General features: G+C 42.2%; 1 protein-coding gene across 4 annotated transcripts in view; it reads left to right on the top strand.

Annotated features, from left to right (window-relative positions):
• Positions 1 to 319: 319 nt before the first annotated feature.
• runx1t1 (RUNX1 partner transcriptional co-repressor 1) overlaps positions 320 to 14,038 on the top strand; it is a 58,518-nt gene continuing 44,799 nt past the window's right edge. For all 4 annotated transcript variants that reach the window (XM_067613095.1, XM_067613097.1, XM_067613096.1 and 1 more), the window contains exon 1: positions 320 to 889. In XM_067613095.1, the coding sequence (XP_067469196.1) occupies positions 862 to 889 (28 nt within the window). In that variant the 5' untranslated portion in view covers positions 320 to 861. The remainder of the gene's footprint in view (positions 890 to 14,038) is intronic.

Consider the following 14,038-nt stretch of genomic DNA (forward strand, 5'->3'; position numbering starts at 1 on the left):
CCATGACACTCCACTGCTGTCTATGTGAGTGGCTTTCAAAGCGCGGTCCAACGACTAATGACTCAACAGATAAAGCAAAAATATACTAATTCTTAACAAAATCATACGTTATGATACGCTTGTGCCCTTTGGTAAAAAAAAATCCCTGGAAGACCTTGATGCGAAAAGCTTCGTTAGCCGCTGTTACAGTAGAAAACACTTCGACTTGACCTGACCCTGCTTTTTCCAACCTGTTTTAGGACATACAGATGCTGGCTGCTGCCCAGTCGCCTCCTCCTCCTCCTCCTCCTCCTCCTCAGCAGCGCTTCAGTCCCGCCCACCGCCACCTGGCTCTGCTGCGCATCGCCGACTGGAGGCAGAGTGCCGCTACTCCTCTTCCCCACGCCAACGGAGAAGCAGAAAACAAGGAGCTGAGACCGAGGGTGTGTGCGTGAATCTTCTCATATGAAAAAAAAATGATTTCTACAATCTAGATCGACTCGACGCTTAAAGGATTCTGGAGGAAAGTGTGAAAGACGGGTAGAAATCAGACGGCTGTCCTGCGCGCTACAGCATCCTCCCCTCTCCATCTCTTTCTCATCTTTCCTCCTTCTCTGCCTCTGCGCTTTTACAAGACTCCCGGCTCCCTCATCCTGAATTTCCCCAGTGACTGATCACTTATTGCAAGCCGTGAGCTGCCCTTTTTCTTTTGTCGGAGTTTGAACCACATTTCCGAGCTGCTGGAAGTATACCGCCAGAGCCCCTGAGAGCTGGCTGGACTCTGTAGCTTTCGTGTTCCCGACACAAGCGGATCATCGAGGGGACCTTGCGCGGAGTCAAAAAGACTGGAAATTATTTATCCCTCTCACATCAACATACCGCATGGTGGGAATTTCTGACTCCTTTCAGTGTAAGTGGTCTTTTTTAACTGCCCTCTTGCCATATTGACCATATCTACCAATTTCGTCTTGGCTGAGTGTTTTGTGACCGCATATAGACATGTGTGTGCTAAAAATAATAAAAATACATGAAATGTCCGCTGGGCTTTACAAGAATTTCACACTTTCGATTTGTGCTTTTCTTTCATATATTTGAATGTGAAGTAAGCATTTGTGGCGCTCCAGATGTGGAGTTATCGGTATAAAAACACACGAGTCATATTTCCAACAATCACATTCTCATCTCATGAAATATTTAATCAAATATTTTTATTTTGTTTTTATGACCTGCGATGACAAATCTATCGCACAAGCGAACAATGCGTGCCACTGTTTGCATAATATATATAATGTGTATGTTATGGTTACAAACATATTCTGTTCTAGTGGGAGATTCAGGCAAAGCAGTGAAAATTAATTTTTGTTTTATGAATTTACTGCCATTAAAGAAATTTAAGTTGCATATTGGCTCTATAACCTTACGCAACTAACATCCTCTTGCTTAAAACAGCAACAACAAAATCAACTAATACTAATCATTGTGTTTAAGGACACTTTTTAAGAGGAACTATTCATGTTTATATTATAAAAAGAACATTTGCCTTCGTAGAAATTACCGGCTCAGTTTGTTTGAATATGGACACCAACTTGCAGCTGTCGCTGTCTCCATAAAAACAGATATGAATTCATGGGCTTGAGCCCTGGATGGAGAGTTGTTCTTGGGCAACAGGCAACTTAAGTTCACGGATCAAGTTTAGTGACTCCCTGTCGACTTGTTACGACCCATTTCTAAGTGAATTAGACCTCACATCAGCTGACAAACCCCAGAAGGCACAGACATTATCAGTTATATGTAGGAAGGCGTATGTCGCCACTCCTCAGCCCGGGTCAGACAATGTTGTGCCCCTGCTGAGGCAGGTTTAAAAAAAAAAAAAAAAAAATCAAAATCACACATGATTTCACTAATTACTAGTCCCTTCTCGCTGAATGAACAGAACCAATATTCCAAAATTTCCTGACCAAGGTTAACACATTATTAAAGCAGCTCAACAAAATATTATTTTGTCATAATTCATTCTGTTCCAAGAAACTGTGGTTGTGGATGTTTTCAGTTTTGGTGGAAAGATTTTTGGATGCAGCTACTTTGGAATCCGCCCCTGCCTCTCCTCGCCTCTCCTCTCCTCTCCTCTCCTCCTCTCCTCTCCTCTCCTCTCCTCTCCTCTCTTCTCCTCTCCTCTCCTCTCCTCTGCTCGGGCGTCCTGGAAAGCATTTAGAGAGACTTTGCATTTCAGAGTTTGCATTTGAAAACATTCTCCAGAGCTCTGTCACAACTGTCAAACGCATCTCCTCAAATCCATGAGAACTTTCCATCTCCACCCGCTGCGACTTTGTCATCATAACATAACCGAAAAACACAAAAAACAAAAAAACTGATTCTTTTTTTTTTTAATGGAGTTCCGTAGGGTTTAAATTAAAGGGTTCGGGCTATATTTTACTCCAAGTGGGAATCTTTTCCACCGACTGGGAAAAGAGGAGACATGCGGGTTTGGGAGGGAGGCTGCTGGGGCACAACCTGCTGTCGATGCCCGACTGTTCTCACGGCTCGGATTAGAGAGGAAGGAAAATATCTCCTGGAAACCCACAGGGTTTTGGACATTTTTTACGCATGCCAAATAGTCCCATGCAAAGCTTTGTAGACATCCAAGAGGGTGATTGTTAAGTCCTCTTACTGTAAAAACGTGACCCACTGCAGATGTAACATTTGCTGAGTGAGTAAAAAGGAATAAAATATGCGTATATCACATTGATATGGGCAATGTATACCAAAAAGAAAAGAAGAGTAATTAAAAAAATATATATTGTCTTCTGTAAATCAAAGACCTTATTTTCATTAAGGATGTAATTATGCCTATCTAACCTATATTTGTATAATAATAGGCCAATATAAGAAATCAAAATTAAGATTCAGTATTGTCAAGAGTTTTTTAATATCATCATTATCTATAGTTGTATTATTGATTGCAGTGATCATACTGGTCCGATTGGTTACCCTGACTGTCATTTTCTGTGTCATCTGTTGTTTTCTTTCCATTCTTTAACCACTGGGACTTCCATTAAAGTAGTGACTTGACTGAAAAGACCATTACCTGGAGTGTGTGTGTTTACAGAGATAAAGAGAGAGAGAGAGACAGAGAGAGAGAAGGAGTAAATGAAAGGTAAACAAAGCTGGTGATGAGGGGAGGGTAAATGATAAGTGCTGTTTGCAGGTTATCACTCTGTTTGTGTGTGTGTGTGTGTGTTTTTGGTGCATCCGCATGCACGTCTGTGCATACTGTATAAACAGGCTTGTATTAATGTTAGTTGCTAACTCTCTGTGGTCCAGGCTCCACAGCATCAGCTAGCACTTCCAGGGGCCATCTGCCCAGCCACCAGCCTGCCTCACACCTGTTCTCCCACCCTCCCTCACCCCCCTCTCCCACCTCCTCCTCCTCCTCCCAGCTCTCAGGCTACAGGGTCAAATGCATCAGACCGCTGCTCACAGACACGGACGTGGCCTTGCAAAAATGATGGCAGCCATTTTATTCTCGCCTTCACACACACACACACACACACACACACACACACAGATACAGAAACACACACAAACACTTATATACCTCTGGTTGGCAGGTTGAACAACTGATACAGAAAAAGACTTTGTAGGTGTGCCATCTGCACAGTGACACAAACATGCACACTAACAGACTCAATTTGGTTTGATTATTTGCAGTCTTTCCTTTATGCAGCCAAGGTGTTGTTTTATGCTAACCACAGCTAATGGCTTTTTAGTGGTTTATATTGCATCCAAACACAGCTTTTAGATCACAGACTCAAACAATGAATTACTATTATTTCAGAGAGAGAGAAAAACTCTGATTTCCCCTTTAGCATCGGAGTCATATTGAGGCTCTAGTGCTGTGATGTAATTACAAAGCACTTCTTTTAAGTATGACACACAGACGCTTGGATGCGATCCAGGTTTGCTATACGGTGAATAAGTGATGATGACTCAACAGAGTTAATATGCTGGCTACATCATGAAGCCCCCTTGTGTATTTCCACATCAGCTGTAAGGCTTTACTCTCTTTTAGCTACAGTATACATACTGTATATGTGAAATATTCTCCTGCTCCAGCCTGTTAGGCTGGATGATGCAGCAGGAAAATTTCCCTGATAACCAGAAAAGTTGCATCATCTGTATTGTTTCAGTGTGCCCATTTCGTTTTTAGCAAAGGTAATTAGAAAGTGCTCATGGCACAAAATGATTCTTCTCAATGGTTGGACCACTTTTTGTTGTTTGTTTATTTACTTCAGCACTTGGAAAAGGTGAGCTTTAAAAGTGTTTCAGGTGGCTAATGTCCAGGAGTTGAATCCAGTCTAGAGTGGTTTGTTGCTATCCTCTTCAAGGACGAGCAAGGAAAACTTTATTTTTTTCAAATTTAATTTAAGGGGCTGTCAGGGGGGCAAATGTCAGATGTAGAATTGGATACTAAAACCACTGTTCCATGCACTCCTTCAAGATGTATAGATCTGTTCTGATTATTCAGAGCCGTCTGTTACCTAGTCTCAGAGTGAATTATAGATGGAATCAGGGCGTGTGTTCGCGCACACTTACATACATACACACACATGCCCTTGTCGATCGATAGGCCCATTGATGGTTATCAGCGAGAGGGCAGTTCTCTTCACTGCTTATTGAATTTCATCACTCATGAAAGAGCAGCAGTGGTATAAAAGGCAGGTATGTGTGTGACTTTCTGCATTTGTTTGTGTTGTGTGTGTGTATGCTCACAAAAGCAAGACGTCTTTGTTTTATTGTAGTTGCAAGTTGGCCTTTACACCAGCTTATTTAATGTCAGAGTCAACAGTGAGCACTGCAAACTGATTTTATTGGCCTTGTTCGTGCTTTTACTTCAGATAATATGAGATTTATAGGACAAGTGAAGAAGAGGCCAGTAGGGCAGAGTCTGACAATTCATCAAGTTTCATGGTTCCAGTTAATTCTTCATAGGTTTTTATCCCAATATTTCAAGCCATTTAGGATACAAATGGGAAATCATATTGATAATTTATCGGTTCCTGAATATGACCGAATCCAACTTCTTCTAATATAAATATGTCCGTATTAAAGACAGGCTGGGTGATGTAGTTTTTCAGTTGTTTAGATAGAGGGTTAACTGTATCTACCACATAGTTCAGTGCTCTTGGGTTAAAGCAAACACTTATAGACATTCAGGACAAAACACACACACACTTTCACACATACACTGCTCTGCCTGTCCTCATATAGACTGGGATTGAGTTGCTAATTAACTTCACTTTCTCTAACTGTATCGCACACAGGCAGTCTGCCACACACACACACACACACACACACACACACACACACACACACACACACACACACACACACACACACACACACACACACACACATACAGAATCTCTCTCTTAGGCTCCTACTCATGATATCTGTCCCCTTGCTCTCTCTCTCTCTTTCTCTCTCTCTCTCCCACTGTTTATTTTCCTGCCTCCATCTGGAGTCTGCTGATATTGTAATCGCCCTAATGCACATTGCCTTTCCCTCTCTCTCTCTCTCTCTCACACACACACACACACACACACACACACACTCACACACACAAACACACATACATACAATGTGCCATCCTGACAAGCCCCTTTTCTTATTCCAAAAGATAAGCCACTGGATGTGATTCTGTGGCTGTGTGTGTGTGAGTGTAAGTGCACATGCAGGTGTCTATACAGTATGTCTAATGAATACAAAAGAACACACACAAAAGTGTGTTTCTCCCTGCACTTTGCCAAAGGTAAAGATATTGAATAGGCGCTTCTTAGTGATGTGGAGAAGCGATAGTGTGGCCAAGTGAAGATGTTAGCCGTTATCGCTCACCTCCTCGATATTCACCTGTCACCCAATTTACATTTAAAGATTAGACAGAGGAAGGGAAGGGAATTCAGGGATGGTAGGGGATGTGTGTGTGTGTGTGTGTGTGTGTGTGTGTGTGTGTGTGTGTGTGTGTGTGTGGATGTGTGTGGATGTGTGTATATATACATGTATTTACATGTCTTTTGTGAAGGTTGGTACCAAAAGGAAAAGTGTGTACGTGTGTGGGCACACGTGAAAGGAGATTACTGCACTGCCATCTCTAATAGCTTTTGTTTTGTGATTCAGGAGAGGTTTTGCACACACACACACACACACACACACACACGCTCACACAAATGCCGAAGACACGCAGACAGGTTTGATTGATGGCGAGTATGAGCTGTGAAACTGTGCGATTAGGAGGCTTTTTTTTTCTCGCTAGTTCATGAGAGGACAATTGATGAAGAATAGACTAACTTGCTTTGATACCAGTCCATAAAACCCGACCATAAAATTTATTTTTGTCCTTTGTGTGTGTGTGTGTGTGTGTGTGTGCGCATTAGAGAGAGAGAGAGAGAGAGAGAGAGAAAGAGGTGAAGGGGTGGGCACAGACAGACAGCTCTTAAAAACAAACAAACAGGCAGGCAGAAAATCAGACAAATTGACAAAGAAAGACACAAAGAAAGAGGAAGTAGATGAGAAGGAGGGAGGGTGAGGGCTGGGAGAAACCTCACCTCAGCCCTGTCACGCTTTAGCAGTTTTAATCACCTAAACCGAGATTGTTTCCTCCATAAAAATTCTACATTGCCAACGCTGACCTGTATGAGCATGTGAAAATAATTCTCTTTCTACCCTTCTCTTTCTCTGTGTGTGTGTGTGTTTTTTTTTTTTTAAAAGGACATAATTTACGATCTCCATCCCAACTTATCAGCTTGGATACCCCCAATATTTGATTTACAGCTCCGTTCTCTCTCATTAATTTTGATGTATGGATTTGGAAGGTACACTTTATGAAAAGGGCAGCCGCTGGAGTGGAGCCCCGGCTAGCCTGGTAAAAAGAAGTGTAATTAAGATCAGCAGACAGGGAGAGAGAGAAAGAGAGAGGCACGGATCAATAGATGCAGACAGTGGACCCTCTGTTTTTTTTCTCTCGGAGTATTGACGTGTTCAGTCAATTACAGCTAGAGAGAGAAGAAGGAGAGAAAAGAAGAGATGGGGATGTAGGAGGCTGTGTGTTCATATATGTGTGTTAAAAGATGGGCACATGCGTGTGTTCACATACTGTGAGTGTCTACACCCTACGTGTCACTATGTGTGCGTGTATATGTGTGAGGAGGTGCAAACAGCCAACACACATCTGCGTTTAAGATGTGTTTCTTTAATAATTCCTAATAAAATACAGCCGACAAGTGCAGAACAGACACATGCACTGTTGTTTTAGGATTTCCAGTTGCTTCAAGCCTTTTATCCATACAACCAAATCATTGTTTCCTCTCTTTGCTGGTTAAAATCACACCACTACAGCCAAATAATGAGGGCCCTTTTCTTTTGTGGCTGAATTTGACTTGCATGATGGGTGTTGTAGGAAGAGAGGGCTTCCAGCTGTTGTCAGTTAGTGTCACAGACAAACAGGGGGATGGCACAATGGGACGACGGTCGCTCGCTCCGTCCGATTGTCTTGTTGTCAAACCGACAGCAGGTGCCTCAAATGATAAACGCCAAGTGTCAATTATTTCGAGGAAGGGCCATTATTGAAATTGGTTCAAAGAGAAAGAGAGAGAGAGAGAGGGAGAGTGGCAGAGGAGACAGTGGGGGTTACATAAAGAAATGGAGGGAGATGGTCCATTTTCTGGAAATGGGGCCAAGTAAAAGCCCTATTTTGTTTAACTTCTGGTGCATCCTGTCCCCTAGTATTTCCCTCCTCACATACCCCCCGCCCAGAATCAATGAATAGATAGAGATCTCAAGAGGGGCCTCTCCTCAGATGTGTATATGTGTGTGTGTTTCTATCTATCTATCTGTCTAGCTATCTATCTATCTATCTATCTATCTATCTATCTATCTATCTATCTATCTATTTATCTATCTATCTATCTATCTGTATCTGTAGTGTCATCTTATATACATTCATGACCCCAGCTGCTCTTATGGATTTGCGATTGACAGCCCTTTCATCAAAGCATCTGTTCTTCCCCTCTGTCGTACTCTCACCATATGGACATGTCATCCTCAACTGCGCGTTTCATAGTAGCGTAGATGATGTGTCTCCATGGTAACCAAACTCCTCTTTTAGAAATATGATATGAATAATTGTTTTGGTCCCACACATACAAGGATGTCTACACACCCTGGTGTCTGTATTGCAATGTACCTTGACATTTATAGTGTTTCATATCGAGTCGGTCGGCGTGATAGTGAACTCATGCAGACTCGATACTGCGGCACTCTGTGAAGTTTTATGGTTCCAACAGTGTATGGATGTGTTTGTCTTCTCTACATGATAAAGCCATTTGTGGAAGAATCCAGGCTTTTTCCAGGATTTAAACAGCTCCAGATTGCGGCAAACTCTTTAGTCCTGGTAACACTGAGAGTAGGTTAGAACAGACGAGGGAGAATGGCTCTCACGGAGCAATAAAAATCCAGGAGAGAGCATAAATCCATCTCCCCTTGTAAGGTCCAAAATTTTTTTCAAGCTGATGTTTCAAGATGTTTGGCCCAAGTGATGGTAATTTCTTGCCCATCTGTCTTCTCTCCTCCCCCTATGTCTCTTTATCAACATCTGGTTTTCGGTGCGGCAGGGAAACAAGTATCCTTTATAAGCCAAGGGTTCCCAGTTCCCCCTCTGCTTGTGCTATTAACTTAGCCTCAACTACTGCTCTCTCTCTGTGCACACATATTCACATATGCTAACCATTAGAAAGTCATACCATTCAGAAAATGTAATAACTTTCAGTTAGAGGGGGAGATAAAGTATTTTGCTTTTTTGTTCTCTCTTCACTTTTTCCATAACTGCAAAGAATTTTTGGGTTCTGGTTTTTATGCCTCCCCTGTGAGAGGACAAATTACTGCCTAGATGTTAGTTTGAGGATGCTTTAGTGAGAGGAAAGCCCCTTCCCTTTAACCATTTGAGTTGGACCCTTGGGTCACTGTCTGCACCTCTACAACCCATTGAGGAGTGAAGAACATAAAGCTGCTACTCGGGCTAGAATCAGAGACACGTCGCATCAATTCACTCGTTGGACGAGGACACGTTTATTTGGGATTCTGTCTTTGAAATGAATACACAAAAACATTTCGTTGCACACTTTAGCTGTACAGCAAAACTAAGATCTTAATTTGCCATTTCCTCTTTGGCAGTATTAAATTGTCCACATAATAATTCACAGCTGCACAGGGATTGCGTATTGTGGCGCAGCTGCAACTTTATGTTTGCGAATTCAACCATCTCACACACAGAGCTGAACTGCACGTACACACACACACACATCTACAAACACGCTCACACACACAAACACACAGGTGTGCGCTCACCAAATTGCTCTCTCACATGCTCACAGACATTACAGTAAGAAGTTGAATATGCAGACAAAGACACGCAGCTCAGCACCATATGGCAGGGTTGTCGGTCTAAAATGAAAGCATGCCGAGTGTGCTTTGAGTGTGCCATGTAAGATGGTGTACAATGTTCCTGGTGTGTGTGTTTGATAGGGAGAACAGCATTTATATAGCATGTTGCATTAACACAGATATGCACATACACACAAAATATTCCCTTGATTTCTGTGTCTGTTCCTTATATGCACGAAAACAACATTCATCATCATTCCACCACATACCCTTGTCCTACGTTTTTGTCATTTAGCCGCTTTACAAAGGCATGCTGATCTTATTCTCACTACTTATGTTCTATTAAATCACTGTAATACAACACAGTCTCATAGAATCTTGTTTTAACACTAAAATGCAACGTCAAATACATTTTAAGAAAACAGCATGTACAGTTTTCACCAGTTCATCAATGTGAATGGTTAATCATTAAGTTTAAGCGAGTAAAAAATTGCGCTATATGCAACTACATTTACATCAGACGACTAAACTAAAAGTTAATGTAAGGATATGGTTTTCATCATACCTAAGCAGACAAAACTGTGCACAAAATGTTTGGAGATGAACCTGTGTTTCAGTTATACTACACACACATACACACACAGGCTCTTTGGATAAAACAAGAGTCTTTGGTTTTGCCTCTTTGCCCAAGGCTACAAGACACAATCACACAAAAACATGTACCCACACGTGACAGATGCCCCTAACTGCCAAAGACACTAATGCATTAGTCGTGCACTGCCCCCGGGCTTTTGCCTGGTAGGACAATAACAAGACCAAGTCACCAGCTGATCAAGGGTGCAGGACACGCACACACACACACACGCTGGTCTGAGCACATGTGTGTGTGTCTGTGTGTGTTTATCCTGATCCCATGTTTGTTTACCATTACCATATGAAAAGGATTACACTTGTGGCTAAATCTATTCAGTTGGTTTTAATAATTGAGTACAGCCCCCTGAGAGGACACATTTACCTGTTGTCTGTTTCCATAGATCTCTCTATTTCAGCCTGAAATGTTTGAATATGTCATTAATTTAAGTGGTTTTTGTTCAAGTGTTCAGTGTATCTATATGTGTGTAACCACCATGTTACCAAAAATAAGTAGGGAAGTTTCTTTGTGGGTAATATTAGTGTGTTGAGGTGAGGACTGACCCTGATGTTGGCTGCTTTTGTGTTTTGTAGACCTACATTTACTCACTGCATTGAGTGTGTGTGTGTGTGTGTGTGTGTGTGTGTGTGTGTGTGTGTGTGTGTGTGTGTGTGTGTGTGTGTGTACATCAATTCGTGTTTATGCCAATTGATTTGAATTGATTGCAAAGGATTAGATTGTGATTACAAAGGGAGATGAGGGAGGAGATGAAGATTGGTACAAAATTAAGAGATCCATCATGTTGGAAAAGGATGCAGACATTGCCAAAGTCACTGAACAAAAACCCAAACTTATCTATATTGCATTGTCAACTTGTTTGACATACTATCTGCATGTATGAAATATTTAATATAGATTTTCGAGCGATAATCTGGAGATCGGTTTAACATTAGATGATGCGGGTCTGCTATTGATTTGACATTTAATTCTTGTAGACTGAACAGACTGTCAGACTTTAGGAACCAGTTTTGAGTGAGACCCGTGGGAACTGTCCAAAATGAGATTCTTGTGTTTTGGAATGAAAGCCAGATTATTAGGCCGGGTGAGTGAGGTTGTGTGTTTGTGGCTCTGATGTAAGCCAGTTTGCCTGTGCCAGTTGGAGAACAAGAGCCTGCAAAATAGAGAAAGTGGGATACAGAGAGAAAAAGCAAGTGGGACACATTTGTGAGAGACTAAAAACCACTGGAGACCAACGCCAGAAGCCACAGAGTCGAGCAACAGAGACGGAGGTAGTGACAGACAACAGAAAAAAAGAGAGGGACATACCTCGTACAAGATGTTAAACAACATTTATGACTTTCCAAATTTCTGAGCTCGGATACAAGCTTCAGCTTTCAGACCTCTAATGTATTTTTGAGATTTTCTGTCTCTCTTTTATCCAGCCACTAATGCTAAACTGCTTCTTAGCTGGAGGCATTTCAGCATTTGGGGAAAAATAACATATGAAATCAGTCAACCTATATTTAACTAGTCCATGTCAAGGAGTTCACACAGCGAGTCTTAACCACAGCTACATGCCAGCCACAGTATACACTATATATAGTTGCTCTACTGTAATAGAAAATTATAGTGCAACTGAGGATTAAGAGGTTGGGAAAAATGCTGTATTCATGGTATGTGGAAGAAAGCTTGTAATATGTGACATAGCCTGCAGCTACAAGAACTTCTTGCTTTTCAGTTGATTGCTAGTGTGAGGCTTTCTCATTTCATGAAGATGGATAGAGAGGCATACAGTTGTTTTTTTTTTTTAGAATAAGACAGCAAAGACAAAGCAACTCCTGCATGTGTGTGTGTGCTGCAAGGGGAGCAATTTTCAATGTATTCCTTCTTCTCATTTGAAATGCGCCAGTGTTTTCATTCACACCCTGCAAATTAAATCAGAATATGGACTGGAATATAAATGTGGCACTTTACAGTAGGTAAGCTATATTCAGTTCATGAATTCACAGTGCTTAAATAGTAAATTTACAGAAAATGAAATGAGATTCGTAATTTGATCAATTTCCCTGAATGTATATGCTGCTATACTAATACAGAACTAAATCTAATTCAGAAAAGACAGCGTTGATATTTCAAATCCCTACATAATACACAGGTAATGCCTGTACAAGATAAATTCATACGCACAAGCACATACACAATCTAACATCCCTGCGCGCCCCGAAAATCATCAATTCTGATACTGCTAAGTGGTTTTGATTCAGGAACGGTCGTACAGTCTCTCTCTCTCTCTCTCTCTCTCCAGTGTCTGAGAGCAGCAGTAATGGTGCACTTATGCCAGAGGAAAAGGCAAGGACACAGTGTTTTATTTTACCAGCCCGATACTGTCATGACTAGTCTGGTTCAGGGCAAGAGAGGTGAAGAACAAAAGTTACTGAGAGGGGAGATGCTTAAATAATGGAGGCACATACATCTTATTAAAAGGTAACTCAGATTTTCTTCAAGAGATAATGGTCACTGCAATCATAACAACCTTCTTTCTTTCTGTTTCTCTTTTTCTCTCTCCATCACTCCAGCGATGACAGCAGGCTTTTTTAGCACTTTTTTAGTTCTCACCCTCGCTATGCACTCTGTGCGCATACCTGTGTGTGTCCTTTGACAGTTTGGAGACCATATCTGCTGCACTTGTTGTCATGGAAACAGGGGGCACTGTGTGTATGTATGTGTGTTTCACTGGAGACCCCCAAAATAGAGCAGGGAGCAGGTTTGGTCAGGAGGACCGTGCAGGGCCACAATCTGTCTGTCTCTTGCTTAATTCACTTCTTCCATTTTTTAGCGTCTCTCTCCCTCTCCCTCCTATTAATAAGGGACTCCATTCAGAGACTGTGTTTTGACTCACTGTTTGATGCCCTAGGCAGTGTCTGAGGAAGCCAGATAGGACAGTCCGCTTACCCAGGGCGGGAGCCAGGACTGTGGGGTCAAGCCCAGGGCTAACGGTCCCACTGCCACCTTCCAACCTCCCTTCCCTCCTCCATCAACTATCCTCCATCTGCCATCTCACAATTGCTGTTCCAACTTTAGTTACATGAAAACAAGCAAAAACATCCTGGCCCCGGAGAGAGAGGACTAGTGAATTAGTCTATAATGTGTGTGTGTGCTGCTGTGTTGGAGCGTTTGTTTGCATGAGACACACAAAACTGTCCCCTTCACACACATCCTGACCCCGACCAGCCAACCATCCCCGCCCTTCTCTTCTCCCTCGCTCCCATCCTCTTGTGTCACACGCACACCCCCACCCCCCTCAACCCCCGAGGTTCCTTCTGGTTCCCTTTCTGGTTCCTGACCAGCAGGGCTATCTCTGGATGGCCAGCGGTTCCTCTCATTCTGCCGGCCCATTGTGTGGCGAGTTGGGCTGGGCCCTGGGCCCCGGGGGCCGGGAGGGGAGCCAGGAATGGCCTGGTTCCTGTTGCTGTACTAGTTAAAGGAACTGTGGCACCATTTCCATTAGTCCATCATAACTGCTTTGATACTGATTTTAGGGCTATTTTTGTGGAAACAGCTACATCCATAAGTAAGTTGTTTCCTTTGCTTTTGGAGAACTGTTTAATTGGATGCCTTGGGTGTTTAAATATCTAAATAACACATTTGGTTTCACATATGTTGCAAGAAAAAAAAAAGTGTTTTACATGTAGAAAATATGGCCCAAAAATGGATGGCTTTCCTCTGTCCTGCAATGACAGACAGGGAATATAGATCAACAGAGAAGCAGGTACATTTTCATACAAATCTAGCAATGGCAGATGTTTTTTCAATTTTTTTAAAAGATAATACTACTCTCAAAATACAGCAGCCGCCACTGAGTCACTGAGTACACAATCTGATGAACACACAGAATTTAGTGCATGCATGTGTCCTTCAGATGTCTGCACCGAGTGTGCAGCATCTGGTATAAAGGAACACACACACAAGACCATCTTACCTTGCGGCAACTCT

This window comes from Thunnus thynnus, chromosome 15 (assembly GCF_963924715.1).
Source record: "Thunnus thynnus chromosome 15, fThuThy2.1, whole genome shotgun sequence".
NCBI lineage: Eukaryota > Metazoa > Chordata > Actinopteri > Scombriformes > Scombridae > Thunnus > Thunnus thynnus.